Source organism: Falco biarmicus, chromosome 5 (genome assembly GCF_023638135.1).
Source record: "Falco biarmicus isolate bFalBia1 chromosome 5, bFalBia1.pri, whole genome shotgun sequence".
Taxonomy (NCBI): domain Eukaryota; kingdom Metazoa; phylum Chordata; class Aves; order Falconiformes; family Falconidae; genus Falco; species Falco biarmicus.
Window position 1 is genome coordinate 60305336 of NC_079292.1, and position 20785 is coordinate 60326120.

Sequence of the window (20785 nt, forward strand, 5' to 3'; positions counted from 1 at the left end):
GCAAAGTGACTACAAAAAAAAGCTGGAATCTCAGAGGATTCATGTTTGACAGTAGGAGAAAACACTCTTATCTGTGTATGACTACATCCAATCTGGCTCATAGGCTCAAAGTATTAGTTTCAGCTCAGATAGTTGAAATAGCATAAGGATTTTGGTGCCAGAGCAGTTCTGCGGTAGAATTACACTATCATAATTGGCATTAAGACGAGCGAGAGGCTTGGGATAACCTAGCATTTCAGGACTGAACCAAGATGTACTGGGTGTAATTGCGAAGTTGTAAGGATGAGAACTGAAAATGGAAGGTCTCAAGTCATCTCCTATGTAATATAGAATGCTATGTGAAGAAGGATACTTTTGGGCTTGTAATCATTCACTGGAGTTTCTAAGATATGCAGTATTAGCACTAACCATGTGAATATGTGGTACTACACACGTGAAAGTGAAGCACAGATAAACCTCCTGTCACAAGCTTAGCAGTCTCTGAAAACCTGAGGACTTGACGAGTTCTTTCTTGACTTGATGAAGCAACGTTTGTGGGCCAATTCAGATACACTCAGTCATGACTAGAGTAAGGATTATCTGGCTTAGTGGAGAACAGGAGATGTTGTGGGATATATGGTAAGCTAAATGACATCATTCTTTTGGTCATGAATGACAGAGACCTGAATTTACTTTGCCTGAACATAGTCCTCTAGAGGTTATATATTTAGACTACACTAATTACGCAAGTCCCAATTACAGGCCACAGACACAGAGAGGCAGCTCCAAAGGGAATTCTCACCCATCTCAGACACCTACCTCAGGATGGGGTGAAGCACCCTCTGAGACAGCCTATTTCTCTCCTTCCGCTACAGAGACAGCTTGAAGAACTAGTGTGTGCAAGGTGTCCAACTTTCTGACAGCTAAAGCCAAACGAGGAGAGCATGTTTCCATCCCTAGAAGAACCGATAAGTGTGTACTGAACTGGAATGACCCTTCCAAATTCTACATTTAGGCTCCTTAGATCAAAAGGTAGTGGGCAGAAAAATACCTTAAGTTTCCTCCTGTGCAGACACCCTATCCAGGGATGTCTTATTTAATGAGGCATCATTTAAGTGTAGGCATGATCAAATTACAGAACTACATTACTGTGTCTCAGGAAACAGCTGTTCACCCCAGCACTTAAGGAACTTGTAGATTGATTTAAGCAGCAAATGTGATGAATATCCACGTGTCACGGGTGAAAGCAAGCTACAAAACTACTTGCACACATCAAGAGATTCCTCTGCAATCTAGTCTTAGTTGGAATTATAGATATGAGCCGTAAATTACTGATAATCGAACTGCAGTCAATGTCTAGAAGGTAGCTGGGACACACAGACTGATGGTACCGGGGGAGATGAAACACAACCCTCTAATGAGAGCAGATAGGAGGGTGCAATGAAAAAGCAGTGGGGCCGCTGGGATTATTGTATGGGAAATCAGAGTAAGCATCGCACCCTTCTAGAAGCAGTGGCACCTGAAACCAAGGCAGGCGTTTTCGGCCAACAGACCATGCCGGGGATGATGCCCTGTGACCGGAGAGTGCCACCCAGATGCTCCTCCGAGGAAGGAGCACGGCCGTGTCCGGGCCGCCCCAGTCCACCCCACAGCGCCGGAAATATTCTGGAAACCAGGCGGGGAGGTGGCGGCGAAAGGGGCCGGAGCGCCGCCGAGGTTCACCGAAGGCAGCCGCGGCCTCCAGCGTGCTGGCTGGCGCCCAGCCCCGCGGCGGCTGCCGGGGGCAGGCGGGCCGGGGAGCCGCGGCGGGCAGGCGGCTGCCGGGAGGTCAGGGCCGAGCCGGGCCGGCACCGGGCGGGCCCCTCCGCGCCAGCATGGCGGCGGCGGCCGGGCCCGCCCCGTCACGGACCCCGGCGGCGGCGGGCGGGGAGCGGCCGAGCCCCGGGGCGGTGGCGCCGCTTCCTGGATGTGGCGCGCGGCGGCGGAAGCGGCCCCCGTCCCCCTCCCGCCGCCGCCGCCGCCATCACCGCCGCCCTCTCCCGCCTCCTCCTCCGCGCTCCCCCCCCGCGGCCGGGCCCGCGCTGCTCGGGGCCCCGCCCATGAGGCGGCGGCGGCGGTGGTTGCGGCCGGGCCGGGGCTGGGGCTCGGGCCGGGGCCGGGGGCAGGCGCCTGCCCGAGGGGCGGCGGCGGGCCGGGGCTGAGGGCCCTGATGCGCCTGCGGCCGCTCCGCCGCCGGGCCCCATGCACCCCAGGTGAGCGCCCTCGCGTCCGCCGGGCTCGGGGGAGCGGGGGCCGTGGGAGGCGGGCGGGACGGCGGCCGGGCGGGGCGGGGGACGGGCACCTCCGGCCTTGCGGCGGCGGCGGCGCGCACTCCGGCCGAGGGCGAGGAGGAGAGGGGGTCGCCAAGCGGTCAGCGCCTCTCGCAGGCCCCGAGGCTTGGCCCCGGTGCTTCGCCGCCCCTCGGTCCCGGGGCGAGGGTGGTGGGTCCCTCTCCCCCTCCCTCGGGCATCGCCGCCCCTCAGCAGCCGTGGGGGCCGGCGGGGATACCCCTGCCCCGCCGGGCAGCCGGACCTCTCGGCGCCGTCCCCGCGGAGCCCCTGCGGGCGAGGGGGGCAGGGGGCGGCGCGGTGCGCAGAGCGGCCACAAGCGAGATGAAAGTCGTCGGCGCCGTTTGCGGGCTCGGGCCGTCGGGTTGACTTGTGTGAGTTTGGTGCATTTGGCCGTTTTCCCAGGGTGAGCGGTACCTGGCCGTACTGGAGCGGCAGCCCGAGCTCCGGCTCCCGGTCGGCACGGCGACAGCTCGGGCCCGATGCTTGCGGGGGCACCCGAGCTGGGGTCGGGTGGGGGCTGCGGGGACTCGTTGCGGGGCTGTGAGCGCTGTTGGGGGCAGCCGGGCGCTCTGGCCCTGCAGACTCCAGCCAGGAGCTGGTGCGTGGGCAGGAGTGCCAGAGTGGACAGAGCAAAGGCCAGGCAGAGCTTGCAAAGTTGTTGACAATTAGGAGGCGACATCTTCTTGGCGTCCCCGTCCCCAGGGACCGGTTTGGGCTGCATGTGCGGTTTCAGACCCCAGAGGACAGACATGCCCCGAGCTGGTGTGGTTTCTCCCCAGGCTGGGGATTTGGGTGGCTGGGCAGCCCGGTGGTTCCTGCAGCTCTACGGCCGCACATATGGTGTGTGCCCACTTGAGTAGCTTGAGAGTTAAAGGCACTCAAGAACTACCGGTTGATCGCTCCGAAATAACAGATAATCCATGGTGCTAGCCTCTAATGTGATAGGGGCATATGCCATGTCTGCAAAACCAGACTGAGGCAGCCTGTTAAAACTATACAATGGCTCTACTGCAGTGGCGACTCTTGTCACTATTGGCCTGGTCGAGCTGATGGTGAATTAGAGGTTTTGTGTCCATTACTATTTTTAACTGATCTTTTGCCCTCCTCTTCCTTGACTTTGGTTTTTGAACATGAATGTAGCATCCAGAAGTCACAAACTATGAATCTGGTGCCATCGCCTGAGTAATTGTGACATTCAGCTTGTAAATGGATCTGTGTTCACAATACTTTAGACATAGTGGCTTTGACTACTACGACTGAGACTTTGTTTTCTGGATGGCAAGGAAAAAGCTATGGTCTGATTTGTGTTTTTGAACTGACTTTTAATCCTGGTTATTGCTATCTAATATGATCAATATGTATTGATTGTGATGTGATCACAGAGCGAGTGGCTAATGTGCTTTATGCTTAGCTTTCTAAGGCAGAGTTTTTACATGTCAATATCTGATTTTGAGTTTGTTTGCTCAGCCCTACCTCACTGCAGTACAGTCAGTAATCAGGAATGCTCTTGCTTCTGTTTTTCTTTTTCCCCTCCCCCCTCTGTTCCCTGGGCCCAGAATGAATGAAATGAACTTGAGTCCTGTAGGGATGGACCAGCTGACCTCATCCTCTGTGAGCAATGCCCTGCCGGTCTCGGGGAGTCACTTGGGATTGGCAGCATCACCCACTCACAACGCCATACCAGCACCAGGTAATGGAGAAAGCTCCCGCAAAGGGTGTGACAGCTCATGCTCTGTGTTTTACTGTCACAGGGATGTTTGTAACTGGGTAGCAGCGCTTACTCTGATAGCAAGTCATGGCTTTAGCAGGTAATGAGGTGATGCAGAATTGGGGAAGGATAGACCTTAAGCCATCCTTACGCGGGCAAAGCAAAAGCGATGTGTGCTTACCAGGCTTACACCTTAATGAGAGTCTTTTTTTGTTCTAATGGAGTGGTTTCCACTGTGGGTTGGTGGGTGGTAGCAGAATCCTTTGAAATAAAAACTGTACCTGCAAATCTGTGTCCATTTATGTCTGTCTTCACTCAGGTGAAAATAATGGTTGTTCATGTGTAAAGCGAAACTTTTTCCAGCTTTGTTTTTTCAGAGGGCTACACAGACAAAAGTCCTTCACAATTGTAAAGTAGAAGCAGGCCCTACCTAATGTATCCAAAAAAGATCTAGCCACATTCCAGGTGTGCTTCTCTGCTGTGGTAACTGTGATCCTTTCCTTGAAGCTTACCACCTTACTTTGATGGTACCATACTGTACTTCTATGGGGAGCTCCTGAGGAGTTAGTAACCTCTTCGTTAGCTTGTGTGTTCATAAGCTGAAGTAGTTCCACTGAATTTAAATGGGCATTTTCTTTCACAGGCTTGCCTGTTGCAATTCCAAACTTGGGCCCCTCCTTGAGTTCCTTGCCCTCTGCTCTGTCTCTGATGCTCCCAATGGGTATTGGGGATCGAGGAGTGATGTGTGGTATACCAGAGAGAAACTACACCCTACCTCCGCCACCATACCCTCACCTGGAGAGCAGCTATTTCAGACACATTCTACCTGGTAAGTGGTCTGGTGTTGATGGATGGGGAACAGAGAAATTGTTTTGAGAGCCACCTATTTCTGTCCTGAAGCAGGCAAGACCGACTGTTTTGCAGAGCTGTAAATTCCCTGAGTGTGTCTGGAATCTGTTGCATCATTTACACACCTTTATTTTCAGGTCTCTGTTGCTGTACATGTGTAGAAAGAGAACTGCAGGGCATTTTCTATTTAAACCAAACCTCTGATCACTCCTCTTGCTGCCTTGTTTTTAAGATGAACAGAAACCAAAGCATGCCTGGTTTCTATCTTAAATGGCTTGTAGCTCAAAAGCTGCTTCTTTTATTTCTCCTGTAGTCTGAAGCAGTACTTAATATGTACATAATAGTAGGTTACAGTAGTTTAAAGCTCAAAAAGAGCAAGCCACCAACTGAGGAGTTTTGGGCTTTTCCCCACCCATGGCATAGTTTTTCTTCATTTTTGTTCAAGGTTGATTTCCAAAGGCCTAGCATACTGATTTCTATCTTGATTCCTCTCTTGTGTGTGTTTTAGAGCGTAGTTGTAGAATTTTACATGTTAGTGTATGAAGGCACAGAAATTCAAACCTTAAGTTTAGTCCTTGTTTTGTTTTGTAGCTAAGATTGACAGGGTGGAAGGGGATAGATAAACTTCTTCAAGGTCAGCCAGTGAGCGTTGTTAGTTTAACCCAGCTTAGGAAAAAAAATCTCACCCAGATCTCACCCAGCTACCTGTTGACTAGTGGGTGAAATTGCAAGCTGCTTAGGATAACCTTTCTTACTGCATTACATGCCTGCCCATTTTGTGGGCAAAGAGTAGAGGAGGAGACAGTGCATTTGAGGACCAAAGGTTATTTGCCATTCTTCTGAGCTGGAATAATTTATGCGGAAATGTTTTCTTTTTCTTTCTAGTCTGTGTGATGTTTAGTCTGATGTTTCATAGGGGTCTTCCATCAGTCATCTTACGGCCTTCAAGGATCTTCCTTGTTCAAGCCACAAGGCAGCACGGCATGCAGAAGTATTTGATGCACCTGGTTAAATTGAACTGTCCATTTCTTGGCTTAGCCATTTTTAATGGGGTTGTGCTGCAGAAAGAATAGCTGTGCTTGTATCCTTATAATAACGGACATGTTTGAATGGAAAACTTACAGAACAAATGGCTCACAGGGTTCAAGGCCAAAAAGAAACATGCTGACTCAGATCTCACAGAATCTGCAAAATCTGTCTCTGTCTCCACTGGAAGTACTGTTTACTTGAATGTGCTGATGTATTTCCTCCAAAGACTTTTTTTTTTTTAGCTTTGTCCAAGAAGAGAAGTTGGTAGTATGTAAATACCAGGTTAGTGGTTTTTCATATCTTAAGTTCCAGGATTGATTGACATTGAGCAACTTCCCAGAGCTGCCGAAAAGGATGTTAGGGTTTTGGATTTAAATTTAACTGGGCTGTTATTTTAGGAGAAAAAACCCCATACTTTTCATGTAAGGAAAGAAAGCAGATGACACACAATACCTTTGAGAGACCTTATCTTGATCCTTCAGAATTGCAGTTGATGATGGCAGAGGTGGACAGTTGTGTCATTTAGCCTTAGAGGAATGAGGTAGCATTGTTAAACACCTGAGCAAAAAGGATGTATCCTGGAGAACTGTTTCTACTCCTACCAAAGATGAATCAGGGATCATCAAATGTTAGATTCCACTAGCAGTCCTTCATCCTCTGTGAGCTATTTCTTCAGAATGAAAAATTGTGCCTAAAATGTGAAGAACCTCTTTTGGCCTCAGTCTTTGTACTGAGGAGCCTGGGTTAAATGCTGCCAGAAACTTGGTTGTTTGGAGTTTGACAAGTAACCAGAGGCTTGCTCTGTTGGATGGAAGCTCTGTATTTGTTGTCAAATGATACTTCGACAAGAGTGTTGGCTTGGCATATGTTTGTGAGCCTTGTTTTGGAATCAGTGTTTTTTAATTGGACATAATGTAAAGAGCATGTCTTCAAGGATCAAGATCTTTTATGTACTATGCTGTGATGGTGAGGTATTTTTGTTCAATATTTGAACTCTTCTTCTCTTTCCCCCTTTCATTCCATCAGGTATCTTATCTTACTTGGCTGACAGACCTCCACCTCAGTACATCCATCCCAACACTATAAATGTTGATAGCAATCCGGCATTGTCAGTCTCCAGCAATCCCTCTGCCCTAGATCCCTACCAGCCCAGTGGAACCGTGGGGCTGGAACCAGGGATTGTCTCCATGGACTCCCGCGCAGTGAACGCGCATGGTGCTCAAAATCTGCATCCGAGTGACAGCCACGAGGTAGCACTGGATACTGCAATCACTATGGAGAGTGTTTCAAGGGTAACCAGCCCCATCTCTACAGATGGGATGACGGAGGAGCTTACGATGGATGATGTAGCTGGGGATCATTCACAGATCCCAAACAGCTCCCGGAGCCATGAACCTTTAGCCGTAGACACGGTGGGGAGTAACTTGACATCGGATGCGGTGGGACACAGCGGTGTCATTCCCATTCACGGTAGCACTTTGGAACTCCCTGTCGTCATGGAACCTGACCACATCACTGGGCGGGTGACAGGAATATCGGACAGCACACTAAATGACTCCATTCATACTGTGGCCATGAGCACCAACTCTGTGAGTGTGGCGCTCTCTACCTCACACAACCTAGCTTCCCTGGACTCGGTAGCTTTGCACGAAGTGGGCCTCGGCCTCGAGCCAGTGGCGGTGTCTTCCATAAATCAGGAAGTAGCCATGGGGCCAAGTCATGTGGATGTGTCTGCAGACAATCTCGCCTTTGTACCATCCTCTCTGCAAATGGAAGACTCCAATTCAAACAAGGAGAACATGGCAACCTTGTTTACCATATGTAAGTGCGCATTTCCTGCTTTCTTGGGGTAGGGTTTGTAATGTAGCTGTTGTCTGGTGGGATGACAGGACTCCTGTTGCTAGTCTTACGGATTTCCAGTGAAGGAAACTTAGTTATTAAATAAAAGTTTCAAAGGTTGGAACATCTGCAGCAGCAGATTAACCATGCTGAAATGACAGTAGAAATGGAAGTAGACATGATAGGACATAGTAGACATGATCGGTGTCATTCTCTTTGTATCCATCTCCCATGTTGCCTTGAGGTTGGAAGCAGAGTTATTTATGAACCTCTGGCCTTTTGTGTATATGCTGATACTATCCTTTGCAATGAGACTTTTGTCTTTCAGTTGCATCACAAATGACTCTTCTTGCCCCATTAAAAAAACCACAACAAACACCACCACAAGCCATACGTTTCATCAAGTGGGCATAGTTGTATAGTATGACGTTATGTGATTTTGCAAAAGTTTCATTGACACATGAACAATCATCATGAAAATGTCGTTCTCAACAAGACCTGCTGGAAAAAGAGCAGAGGGAGGGAAGTTTTTAATATTTCTAATTATTCTCATCAAAGGACTTCAGTCCAGAGGTTAGTTGGTCTTCTAGGAAGAGAGAAGCACTGGACATTGCACTCCCTCAATCCTGTTGTTCAAGGAATGGTGTTTGAGAACTGTGAAGTTCTCTTCTGCTGGGACAGCTGGCTTCCCACCACTGAAGCGTAAGGCCAGCTTCTATATTCAGTTTTATTAGTTGTGGTAGCATTGCTGGTGCTGCTCTTGCACGCAGTCTGGCCCTACAACTGCTGAGTGCTGCTCTTGCGCACGCAATCTGGCCCTACAACTGCCAGAGCCTTATGACAAGCTTTGCCCGCAGAACATTTCTTAAGAAATGGAAAGAAATAGTGCCTTGGTTAGCAATGGGAGAGGTGCAGTTTAGTGCCGAGTGTCTAGTCAGATATTTGAATTGAAACTTCTGTTCTGTGGGATTAAATACAACTTACATTCAGGTGGATGTAGAACTGTGATGAATTGACAACTCCTAGAGGAGGAGTTTTACAGATGATGCACTCGGAAGTTCTTACAAGCATCTGCTGCATGTTGAACAAATAATGGATAAAATAGTATGATATCCAATATGCTTGTGGTGAAATCGCTGGTGATTCACTGAAGTGAGACTTGATGTGCCAGCTTGTTGTCACTATACTTAAAGTAGTCCTAAGCAGTTTCCCAGATGATGCTTCCCGTTCATAGGATGTTTAATGGCTATTGCATGCCTGGTGCTTTCATGTGATTTGCAAAATAGATCCTTGACTTGGCAAGGTTTAACTGTTGTTTTTTAAGTTCTTCTGAATAAAACATGAATTTTTGTCCAGACAGGTTAGAGCAAGGAGGAGGAGTTGTTTTAGAGTCTCTCGGTGGTTTTTCCCTACTGAGAAGGCAGGAGACAGAGCCTTTTGCAGAAAACTTTTTACTCTGTTCCTAAATGGGAAGAAAACAGTGTGCCTTTGCTACAGTCCTGAATGTTTGTGAAACTTTTAAGTAGCCCTTTTTTTGGTCATCTTTGCCTATAGTTCTCGATACTCAGATCAGAGAAGTAATTACTGTGATCGTCCCCCTCATTATTTGACAAGAACAGAAACAGAAACTGAAAAATTTTGCTTCCTGTAGAGTGTTGCATTTTTTGTTCCCAACTTCTTAAAAATGTATGAATCCCTAAAACCTTTCCAAGTGGAAGTGTCACATGCCTAGAACTTGCTTTTCTTCCCCTTTGCCTTTCCTTGCAGCTAGTCCACAGACCTGCAGCTGTGTGTGCTAGGCAACGCTTAGAAACAACTGTTACAAATAGTGTTTCTCATTACTCAGGTCTGGTGGCTGTTGTTGCTGTGCTCCTACATGTCATCTGTGAACATGAAGCAATGCTTATATAGGTTCTACCTAATAATTTTCTGAGTACCTTCCTATCTGTAATTGTGTAGTTGATCAAACTGTACTTTGTATGGGGTCAGATTCTGGTACTTCGATGTATGGAGTGACCCAAAAATATCTTTAAACAAGAAATAATGGAGCTGTTCTTTGTGCCTGCTGGAGGCTACTTCTGTGATAGGTCTCTTGTACTGGAGTTGAGCCATCAAGAGGCCAAAGAAGGTCTTTGTGGAAAACCTGCTTAATTAGCTGAGCTTCTTCAGATGAAGATTTATCATGAGGGTGGTTGCTGAGTAGTTGTTGGTTGCTCTATTCATAGAGAATTAAAATGACACAGTTTTTCTAGATGAGAGCATTTTATGCTGTACTTTTCCCCAAGCTTATTAGACTGAAGACTTCCACTGGTTTATTTTTCAGCAGTACTTATGCTGAATGACAGATTGGGAAAGCGATGCTACTGATTCTTCTTTGGGCTTTGTTTTTTTGTTCCATTCAGCGGCATCCCACAGAGGTCCACTGTATGAGCAGTGAGGTCAGATATTTGCTGCCATAAAGATTTGCCCATTGTCTGAATTTAAATGGAGATAAGAGGTTTCAAATTGGAAAAATTTTAGAAAGAAGACCTTACTGTCCCTTTGCATGAATATCCTTGAGGTTTTACATGCAAGAAAACTCTTGATGTTCCTGGTCAATTCCAAAAACATAACCGGTTACAAAGTGTTTGGTTTGGTATGGCTTGGATTTTTCTGCCATTAAAGGTAATTTCACTTGTGAGCAGAGAGAAAATAGCTTTTCCATCATCAGCATTACTGCCAGCTGTGGGGAGACTGCCATCTATTTTGCAGTAGTTTAGATGAAGAGTGGACTTTGTCCCATTGCTGGATTACCCCTGTATGGATAGTCTGGAGTCTAGGTGATTAATTTACCATCAGGAAGGCAGGTGGATATCCTCACATTTGATCTGAATTGGCTAGGAACAGTGACATATGCATTGGTGCCCATCTGACTGTAATAATATGGTTTGTATTCTTCTGAGTAAATAAACCAGATAGAAGCAGCCTTGGGCAGGAGCTGAGCTGAAGCATATTGGCTGGGAACTGATTGCACTTTGGGGACCGTTGCATCTTTTTAATCGCTGTTGTCCCTTCCCCTCTTTGCAGGGTGCACACTGTGTGACAAGGCATATCCATCAGACTGCCCAGATCACGGGCCCGTCACCTTTGTCCCTGACAACCCGATAGAGAGTCGAGCCAGGCTTTCTCTCCCTAAGCAGCTTGTCCTTCGGCAGTCTATCATGGGAGCTGAAGCGGGTAAGAATCAGATTAGTATGTATTCTATGCAGTGGTTTAAAATACACTCAATGCCTGAAACCCAAAACTGTAGGGATTTTAATATGGGAAAGAAACACTGCAATAGAGAGGTGGTTCTGTCTTCTGTAATCACCCTGACTTACATTGTGCAAGAGCTTCTTGTCCTCTGATTACTACTTAGGCTGCAGCTAGACTCTGGAGTGTTACTGGAACACTTCATAAGGTCAAGCACAAGCAAGGTATGGTGTTTATTTTTATTGAGCTAAACAGCCCAGGCACAGCTTTGATAAGAAAACATTACAGCACTTAAAATTTGTGGGAGGATAGCAATTAGAAATAATGAAGGAGATTTCTGTCTGCTTGTTCATCAGCTTGGTTTGTTACCTGTGGGTCTTCTGGATGCTCACATTGGAGTATTGATCACGAGTGCCTCTTTTTTTTGTTTTTTTTTCCCCTCCCCCCCCCTTTACATTTGGCATGCAGACTGTGACCTTGTCACTGGATGTGGACCTTGTTACTGTATTTCACACAATTGTCACCTGGAAATGGAAGAGTACAATGCAATACCCTAAGGATCTGAAGGCTAGAGAAGAATGTGATTATTGGCTTGCTTAGTGATGCTGCTTGTTGAGAGTAGATTACATCTGTTCTTTTCAAGCTGCACTAGTTTCCAGTTTATTCCTAAAACCTATTCAGTGTATTCATGTAGACCTATACATATATAAATGTTTAATAATAAATAATATACACGCAGGAATCCCTCTGCCCATGACAGAAATACAGCTGCCTCTGGGGAGAAATGCAGAAGCTGCTTAACAATGCCCAGCAACAATTCTGGAAATTCCTGGGGATTAGGTAGGCGAAATGTAGTTACTGAAACTAGTATTTTCTGCTTCTGCAGAAAGTGCCATGAAAACTTTAATTGGTACAAGTGGCTAGGATCTTAGTTTTATAGCTTACTGAAAAGTAAATTACTTGCTTTTGACAAACAAAATAAATATTTGTAATTACAACAAAGCGGCTCCCAATAGCGTCATGTGGTGGTGGTGGTTCTTGTCTCTGCCTTAGGTGTGTTTTACATGTGAAGTAGAAGCTTTCATGATCTTATGCCTAGATCCTCCCCCTGGAGCATTATCCCATAAGCCTCCCACCTCTCTGTTATGTATGTTTAGTTGCTTAAAGAATTGATTTCTGCAGATTTTGGTCTTTTACTGATAGGTGTGTGGACACGAGAAACCATTCCTGTAAGGACTTGTTTTGGACCTTTGATCGGGCAGCAGAGCCATTCTCTGGAGGTGGCTGACTGGACAGACAAAGCAGCTAGTCACATCTGGAAGGTCAGTGGATGTTGTGGCTCACAGAGTCTGCAGGCATGCCTTTATTTGATGAAAGCCACCACATGACACAGCAGCTTTAATGTTACCATCCTTTCTAAAAATCAATATTAATGCCGTTTGATTGTCTAATACTTAATATCAGCATAGCAGAGCTGTATACCATGTAATATGCTGGTAATGAGTCCTGAAGTACAATGAACTTCTTTAATGCCTTTTCTTTTAAAGGGCTGTATGTGGTTTTCCAGTATTTGTGCGGAGTTGCAGCAGAGATTGTATATGAATTACTAGGCAGCACTTGTTTGTTTTCTATCATTGTTTATTGAAAGTTCCCCCAGGCAATGAAAGATTTGTTTTAGGAAAGCCACTTTAAAGCTTTCTTTTTCACATCATTTCATGTTCAGAAAGTAAAATTGATCTATATAAATAAACATGTACAGTTTACCCAGACATTATTGTTCACAGGGCTTGGCTTGTAAGAAAAACGGCCAAATGCATTTCTGCTGGGAGCTAAAGGTGTTGTGTGGGAAAGATGCTGATAAACACGTTTTGTAACCTCCTGGGTAGCAGAGAGGTCAAGATTTCTGTGTGAAAGGGAAAGTAAGGAGTAAGAACAGGGCTGTGGTCTTGGCAATGGCAATGGAGACCTCCTGGCTTGTTCTAGGTAAATACATCCTCTCTTAAAGAGAGAAGCTGGCTTTCACTGCATTTGTTGCTGTGTTTTGTCCTAAGATTGCATTTGTTTTTCTTGGTAGATCTATCACAATGGTGTCCTGGAGTTCTGCGTCATTACAACTGATGAAAATGAATGTAACTGGATGATGTTTGTACGCAAAGCCAGGTGAGAACCACCGGTACTGCGCCAAGTAGCTTGGAGTGTGAGCTGCAGGCTCATAGGAGGCTGTGATGGAGAATGTCCACTGCTGCACTGACTGCCCAGATGGGTAATGAGCTCGGGACCAAGGAACCTTCAGGAATTATCTATGCATCTTGGACTGGTGGGGAGAATGAAACAGAGCACCCAGTGGCGAATGTTATGGGGGAATCAGTATGCATGCTGCAGTAAACCAGCCCCAAATCTGCCCACATACTTAGTTTCTCTTGTTCTAAAGCTTTAAACCAGGTTCTTTTTATATTAGCTTACTGTGTATTAGCTTGTTATTACCTTACCTCTCTTCCATTCCTTTTGGATACGACTGTGAAGTTGACGTTGATTGCCTGTTTGATTTTAATACTTGATTAGGAAAGTGTCCCTGGGTTTTTTTGGCCAAGTTCCAAGCTCCTACAACTCCTGAGAGCTGTCCTTTTCAGTCTTTCTGGAGCCTGTGATGAAAACCATCCAGACTGCCTTCAGTATTGCTCCATACATGGTCCACTGAGAAGGCTGAACCTTTCTTACTGCTCTGTGACACAAAGCAGGTTTCCCCTGCAACTTGCTTCATTGCTTCCGTATGCAGGAATCTAGAAGTTAATGCTTGATCTCCCACTGCAGTGGGGCAGAACTTTTGCTGGTTTCAAATACCGGGAACAAATATATATGTAAGATACAGCTTCAGAAGATGAATCCTCACATCTTGGAAATGCTTTTCAAGAATTATTTTTGAAGATAATTTTGCTTTAAGACTTTACTGATACTTATTTCTTCCTCATGTGTTCTGTATTTCTTAAGGGAGTTGGTATGAAAAAAATGTATTTTTGTAGTTTCTTAAGAGATCATAAACTATCTTCTCTCAGCCCACTCTAATGTCTATTAATAGTTTTCTCAGCAAGATATTGCAGTGGTGTGAAAAATGTATCATTTGGTGGAGCAGATTGATTCTCAAGGTCCGGTTTTCCTTTACTTTCCTTTATTAAAGAAGGACAGAAGTGACAGGAAAGTTTTATAGTGTGCTGACAAGCACTGAGGTTTTCTCATGACCTATTTATAGGAATTTCCTTCTTTTTTTTCTCTCTCTCAAAAAGTCATTATTTCTGGAGGGCTTTCTTTTATTTCATAACTCTCATTATTGCTGTAGGAACCGGGAAGAGCAGAATCTTGTGGCTTATCCTCACGATGGAAAAATTTACTTTTGCACCTCTCGGGACATCCCACCTGAACATGAGCTTCTCTTCTATTACAGTCGGGACTATGCACGACAACTTGGTAAGTAAACACTCATCTTTGTTAGCTCTGCAGGGAGTACTCGGTTTGAATTCCCTTTTAGTCCCATCTCTGGGCACTGTGACTTGGGGAGTGCGTTATGTTCCTTCTCAGTTCCTAGTGGTGCATGTCATAGTTTCCTTTTACATCTCATGACTACAGGAGTACCATCGTTTAAAAGAAACAGTTCACTATCTAATTCCACTGATCAGGAGTAAATGGTTGCAGTTTCAAAGAAAAAGGATTGTTTTTCTTCTGTTCATCGATGTGGTCCTAAGGGAGTTTTGCTAGCTCAAGATCTTCCTATCCTTCCCCGCCTTTGGTTGTTTGGTGGAACTGTGCTAAAAACCATTCCAAAGTTTGGCCTCTCATAACGTTTTAAATGGCCTACCTAAAAGAGCGGAAAAGCAGGAACCAGGGCTGAAAGGAATGGGGGTAGAAATCCCTGCAGCTGGCTTTGCTACCACAGACAAAGTGTTAACGTGGGTCACACTCACACTCTGTTAGGCCTTGCTGTGCCTCACTAAAAGTGATGCTTCTGTGCCCAAAGGTGTCCCCGAACATCCGGACATGCACATCTGCCACTGCGGAAAGGAATGCGCTTCCTATGCGGACTTCAAGGCCCATTTGAGCAGCCATATTCACAGCCACCTCCCCAGTCAGGGGCACAGCAGCAGCCATGGGCCAGGCCATGGCAAGGAAAGGAAGTGGAAGTGCTCCATGTGCCCCCAGGCTTTCATTTCCCCTTCCAAGCTCCACGTCCACTTCATGGGGCACATGGGCATGAAGCCGCACAAGTGCGATTTCTGTAGCAAAGCTTTCAGTGATCCTAGCAACTTACGGACACACCTCAAGATACACACAGGTAAGGGTCGGCGACTTTACGGAGTTGCCTGTGCTAGTAAAACATTGGGGCAGGACCTGTTCTCTCTGATCCCTTGGCCAGTTGGCAGGGCTTTTGTCCATAGATCTAAGCTCTTAGAAACAGAATCGTAGAATGGTTTGGGTTGGAAGGGACCTTTAAAAATCATCTAGTCCAACCCCCCTGCCATGGACAAGGACACCTTCCACTAGACTGGGTCACTCAGCCCCATCCAGCCTGGCCTTGAACACTTCTGATGGTGGGGCATCCACAGCTTCTCTGCGTAACCTGTTGCAGTGTCTCACTACCCTCACTGTAAAAAAGTTTCTTCTTTATGTCCCATCTAAATCTATCCTCTTTCAGTTTAAAACCATTGCCCCTTGTCCTGTCACTACAGGTCTTGGTAAAAAGTCTCTCTCTGCCTTTCTTAGAAGGTCCGTTTAAGTACTGAAAGGCTGCAATAAGGTCTCCCCCAAGGCTTCTCTTCCCCAGGCTGAACAACCCCAACGCTCTCAGCCTTTCTTCATAGGAGAGGTACTCCAGCCCTCTGATCGTTTTCATGGCTCTCTTCTGGACCCACTCCAACAGGTCCATGTCTTTCCTGTGCTGGGGACCCTAGAACTGGACGCACCGCTCCAGGTGGGGTTGCACAAGAGCAGAGCAGAGGGGCAGAATCGCCTCCCTCGACCTCCCTTTGTAAGAACGCTGGCACCCTGGCTGGCTGCCCAGGCACTGCCCGAGGGAGCGTTGGCTGGTAGGGTGGGACTCTGCTGGGTTCAGTGGTGTGGGTGCCCAGAGAAGAGTATGTAGACCTGTGTTCTGGCTGACTGTGCCACATCTAAAAGCATTTGATGATTTGAAGTTGGTTACAGTTGGGAAGAAGTGTCAGCCTTCGTCTGGGAGACAGAAATTCTTTGTTCCCACACAGCAGATCCAGTGCTGGCAGTTACGATTAAAAAAGGGTTCCCTTCTGCTCATGAGAAAAAGTCAGCTGGGTTTGAGAGCTTGTAATGTGGAAAGTTGTCCACTTAAATATGGGGCTGAGATCTTTCCCCTCTTTTGTACTTGAATTGTTTTTCATCTTAAGGAAATGGGACAAGACTGAAATTGGTGACTGTGGGGCAGATTCCTGTGGATAAGGCTCAGCTCTGTCACTCATGAAAACTTAAGTCTGAACATGCTGTGGGCATTTGGATATCACTAGAGCCTTTGGGGATAAAGGGAGAACTGCCAGCAGATCAGCAAACAAGCATTAAAACAGGAAAACAAAATAGTGAAAGATGAACAGTGTGGGTATTTTTATCCCCCCTTTCCCCCCAGTAAGGTTGAAATAGCTATTGGGAATCACAGAATGCAAATCACAAAGCTGGAAAGGGAATAACCCTGGGAGTTCAGTGCACTTGAGTTAAGCATAGCAAGCTGTGGGCTCAGTAGTGAGGAGTTCTAATAAACCGATCAAGTACAAATGTGGTACTCACAGGGAGGGGAATTCAAGTGGTATTCAGGCTTAGTCTGCATTCAGTGCTGTGCAGGGGATTTGAACTATATGTGGCAAAGAATAATGGAAGATCTATAGGTAAGTGGGAAAGTGGGATAAAACACAGAAGTTACCGAAGAGCCAGTGAGCTTTGCACTTGTGCATTTGTTAGTAAGAGAACTTGTTTTTCTAGACAAAGGCAATGCAGTGCATCAGATATGGTTGGGCTCTGGTAAGGCATCAGATACAGTTCCTGTGGGAAATAAGTGGAGAGGGGGAGGTACTAATGTACAGTAATTAAATGGCTACCATGGTTAATATTAAAAAAGAGGCTACAATTATTTTTAGTCAAGTATTCATCTTCGGTAAGCCTAGTCTCGTTAAGTGTTTGCCTGAATCTCTTTGCTGGAAAATTTACAAGCCTACTGGTGATGTTTTGGTATGCAGAACAGGGGGGCACCCTTGGTGTAGACAAGGAGCAGAAAGTCTGTCTCACAGGAAAACTGACCACAAGCACCGGAGGAAGAGGGATCAGTGGTATTTAGAAGGACAAAGTGCAGAACCCTGCATCACATGAATGGCTCAGTGGTTTGAAACAGTAGCATGAAGTGGATTTGTTGGCTTGGGGGCATGGGATGAAAAGCTTTGGGAGTGATGAAATGAGGTCAGATGCCTGTTTTTTGCATAGCTAAATCTAGACTGTAACTAGGTAGGCCTTTACACCGATTCTGAAGGCACTGCAGGAGGAAACAGGTCCTGTTCACAAATAGTCTGCCTTTCTTCAGGGTAAAATTTTATTTTTCAGAAGTGGTCAGGCTTGTTTGCTTACTGTATTTCTTGGGACACCGACTGTCAATTTGTAATCCCAGGTCAGAAGAATTATCGCTGTACCCTCTGCGACAAGTCGTTCACCCAGAAGGCTCACCTGGAATCGCACATGGTCATCCACACGGGGGAGAAGAATCTCAAGTGCGATTACTGTGAAAAGCTATTCATGCGGAGGCAGGACCTCAAGCAGCATGTACTCACTCACACGCAGTAAGTGATCTCACAGGATGCGTTGGAACAGACAGTGCAATAAATAATGAAGCTGAACAGCTCAAGAGAGAATCTCCAGTTTGCAAACAGTTTGGCCTAGGGAGTATGGCTTCATCCTCTAAACAACAGAGAAGTTAATCTGGACAAATTCCTTGTTACTGGCTGAAGTTGTGCTGTTCTACTGTTTGCAAGAATTTAATGACACAGGAAATTCCAGGCGTGCACCTTGTGAAATTGCATTCTGGAATGCTCATCATTTTGAAGAGAGTGGGGGTTAGTTGATTTACATCTAGTTCTCTGCTGAGAACTGTTCCCACGTCCCAGCATGACCACGAAATATCCTAAGCTCCTCAATGTTATTCTCACCAAGTAGCTTGTTAGTGAAGTCTCCCTCTATTTTAGCACCAGGCTGGGGGTGCAGCCATTCCCAGTTCTTACCTCCCCCCAGGTCTCATTCCTGCACTTGGTCTCCTGCTCTTCCTGCAGGGAGATACCCAGTCTGGGCAGATCCCCACCCCCAGGTCCTCCTCCAGTTATCTATGGGTCTCTCCCAGCTTCTTGGCTCTCCGCCAAGCCAGATCTTTCCTTTTGCTGAGAGTATCTCTCCATCCTGTTTAGTTACTCCCAGTCCAATGTCCTTCCTTATAGGCTGCTTGCCCAAAGCTAGTCCCTCTGCTTATTTAATTTTCAGCATCTGGTTCTTGTACTGACTTGGAATCGATAGCCCCTTCTGTCCTGCTGCCTAGGAGACAGCCTAGTGCAGCTCGCGTGAACGTGAGACGGACAAGACAGACTTGCTGCTTGTTCTTATGGCCAGAGCCGGGAGCACTGCTGCTGGGAGGTCTTTTTTTACAGTCATCTACAGAATTTGACTGTGCAGTCTGGTAAGCCTCTGCTTAGCATTTACAGACTGAGGGTTGTTAACGCTCAGAAGCTTTGGGGTTTTTTTTGGTTTTTTTTTTTCTCCCCTGTTTAGGCAGGGTGGGAAGGAGGGAGACTAACCCTTCCGCCATGGCAACATCTCTGCCCTTGCCACAACATGGAGCTTAACCAGAGTTTGGTCTTACTCAGAAAATAAACAAACAAACAAAGGCCTTGTAGAATTCTTTCTTCTTTAATTACCATGAGGAAAGAAAAACAGTTGGTTACAAGTTAGCAGTTAATCCAAAAAGCCTGACTTTTGCCAATGATGTTCAGGGGCAGGGGGGGAAGCAGAGAATAGTGGCTTTGTGTACATACTGTGTGAGAGAAAACGGAGCAGTATTTACACTTCAGTGCTGTGGTACTGCTGTTATTTCTGGTCTGCTTCTCCTTCATGTACATTGAAAATAAGATTTAGGAGTAAACCCCACTATTTATTACAGTATATTTAATATAGCATCAGCTGCCTTGAGGCAGAAGCAAACTAACTTTTTCATGTCTTGCAGAGAACGGCAGATCAAGTGCCCCAAGTGTGACAAGCTGTTTCTGAGGACAAATCACCTGAAGAAGCATCTCAATTCACATGAAGGAAAGAGGGACTACGTCTGTGAAAAATGCTCCAAGGCTTATCTAACCAAATATCACCTCACTCGCCACTTAAAAATATGTAAAGGCCCCACATCCGGCCTGTCAGCCCCAGAGGAGGAAGAGGAGGAGGATTCAGAGGAGGAATTAATAGACTCTGTCAGGACTGAAGACTGTAGGATTACCAACGGAGTCTATACAACAGGTGATGCCCTCTCTGGACACAAATGAAGAGAAGAGAGAGGGAAATTTTCTTGGATGTTATAACTAGGGAAGGAAAAAAACCCAACCCTCTTCCTTGTTTCTCCAGTCAACACCATATGTCAGATGAGGCGTTTTCCTACTGTTTTGGTCTCTGCACTACCACCGCTTAATGAACTCTGTAGCCAGAACACTGAATGAGAATGGATCGTGCATGTACAAGTGAAGAGTCGCTAAGAAGGAAATGTGAGGCAACATTTTTTTCACACACTGTGCATACTTCTTTTCCAAATCACTCAGATTAATCCATCCAGTGCTGGGATACGTGACACACCTTGCATAGCCCTTTGAGTAAAGAGCCACAAATGAGAAATGTAGTTGAGTGATTGCAGTGACGTGTAAGCCAGCTGTCCTTAACTGCCAAAGCCATGACAATTTGAGAAACAAACAAAAAACAGTGGTGGCAGTTGATGTATTTTTGCTTTTGAATTCTTTTTCACTGAAGGATGTTTGGCGCAAAGCTCAGGTTTCCTTCTTTTAAAAAAGAAAAAAAAGCACCGGTGAAATCAGCATTTGCAGGCAAAGCAATTACCCCAGTACAGAAAATCAAACATTGGCTTTTGGAGAACAGTTATTGCCTCTTCTCACTCCAGTTCACTTGACCATATAAGCAGGTGAAGAGGTAAAGACTGTACAGACTCAGTAAGGAAGAGGCTTACAGATGATCAGACAGTGTTTACAGTATATATTACCTGTTGTGCTGTAAACCTTTTACCACCTAGAATGATGGGAGGGTTTGCTGCTAATATTATTTATGGAATGAAGATGTATTTCATGCGGTTGTTTTCTTTTGAAAAAAATTAAAGATGTGGCTCTTTTCTAATGTTCTTTTTTTAGTATTTATACATTCAGGAAAAAAAGGTTCCCATTTCTGATGATGCTAAGACAACACCGCTTTTCCATCAATCATCTGCCTCTCCCAAGCTTTCCTGGGGTAAGGTAGGTATGGGCAGGAGCACCTCCACAAACAGGTGCAGCTAAGAACCAGTCTTCAAACCATCAAGATTTGCTGCATGGCTCTGGCTGTGCTGCAAAAGAAGAGTCAGCTGAGCTCTGTCCTCTGACAAGGTAGGTGAAAGCTCTTGTGAAACAAGCTCCAGTTCTTGCCCTAAACTGCCTGAGTTCAGCTGTACCTCTCCCTGTACGCTGAAATTCCTAGAGCACTCCCTGGGTTCTTCAAACCTGAAAAGGCAGAGTGCTTGCCTTCTGAGATCAGT

The 20785-nt window shown here is 46.0% G+C and overlaps 1 protein-coding gene across 2 annotated transcripts; it reads left to right on the plus strand.

Moving 5' to 3' along the window:
* The first annotated feature begins 1999 nt into the window (after positions 1-1999).
* Positions 2000-20386, plus strand: PRDM4 (PR/SET domain 4). Of its 2 annotated transcripts, none has more exons than XM_056340033.1 (11): positions 2000-2231; positions 3866-3999; positions 4661-4846; positions 6922-7716; positions 10801-10950; positions 12148-12287; positions 13040-13125; positions 14300-14427; positions 14975-15289; positions 17633-17801; positions 19229-20386. In XM_056340033.1, the coding sequence occupies exons 1-11, from the start codon at positions 2221-2223 to the stop codon at positions 19536-19538; spliced, it is 2424 nt and encodes an 807-aa protein (XP_056196008.1). In that variant the 5' UTR covers positions 2000-2220; the 3' UTR covers positions 19539-20386. The 2 variants fall into 2 exon arrangements, with proteins under 2 accessions (XP_056196008.1, XP_056196009.1); XM_056340034.1 differs by having other exon boundaries at positions 12169-12287.
* Positions 20387-20785: the final 399 nt, after the last annotated feature.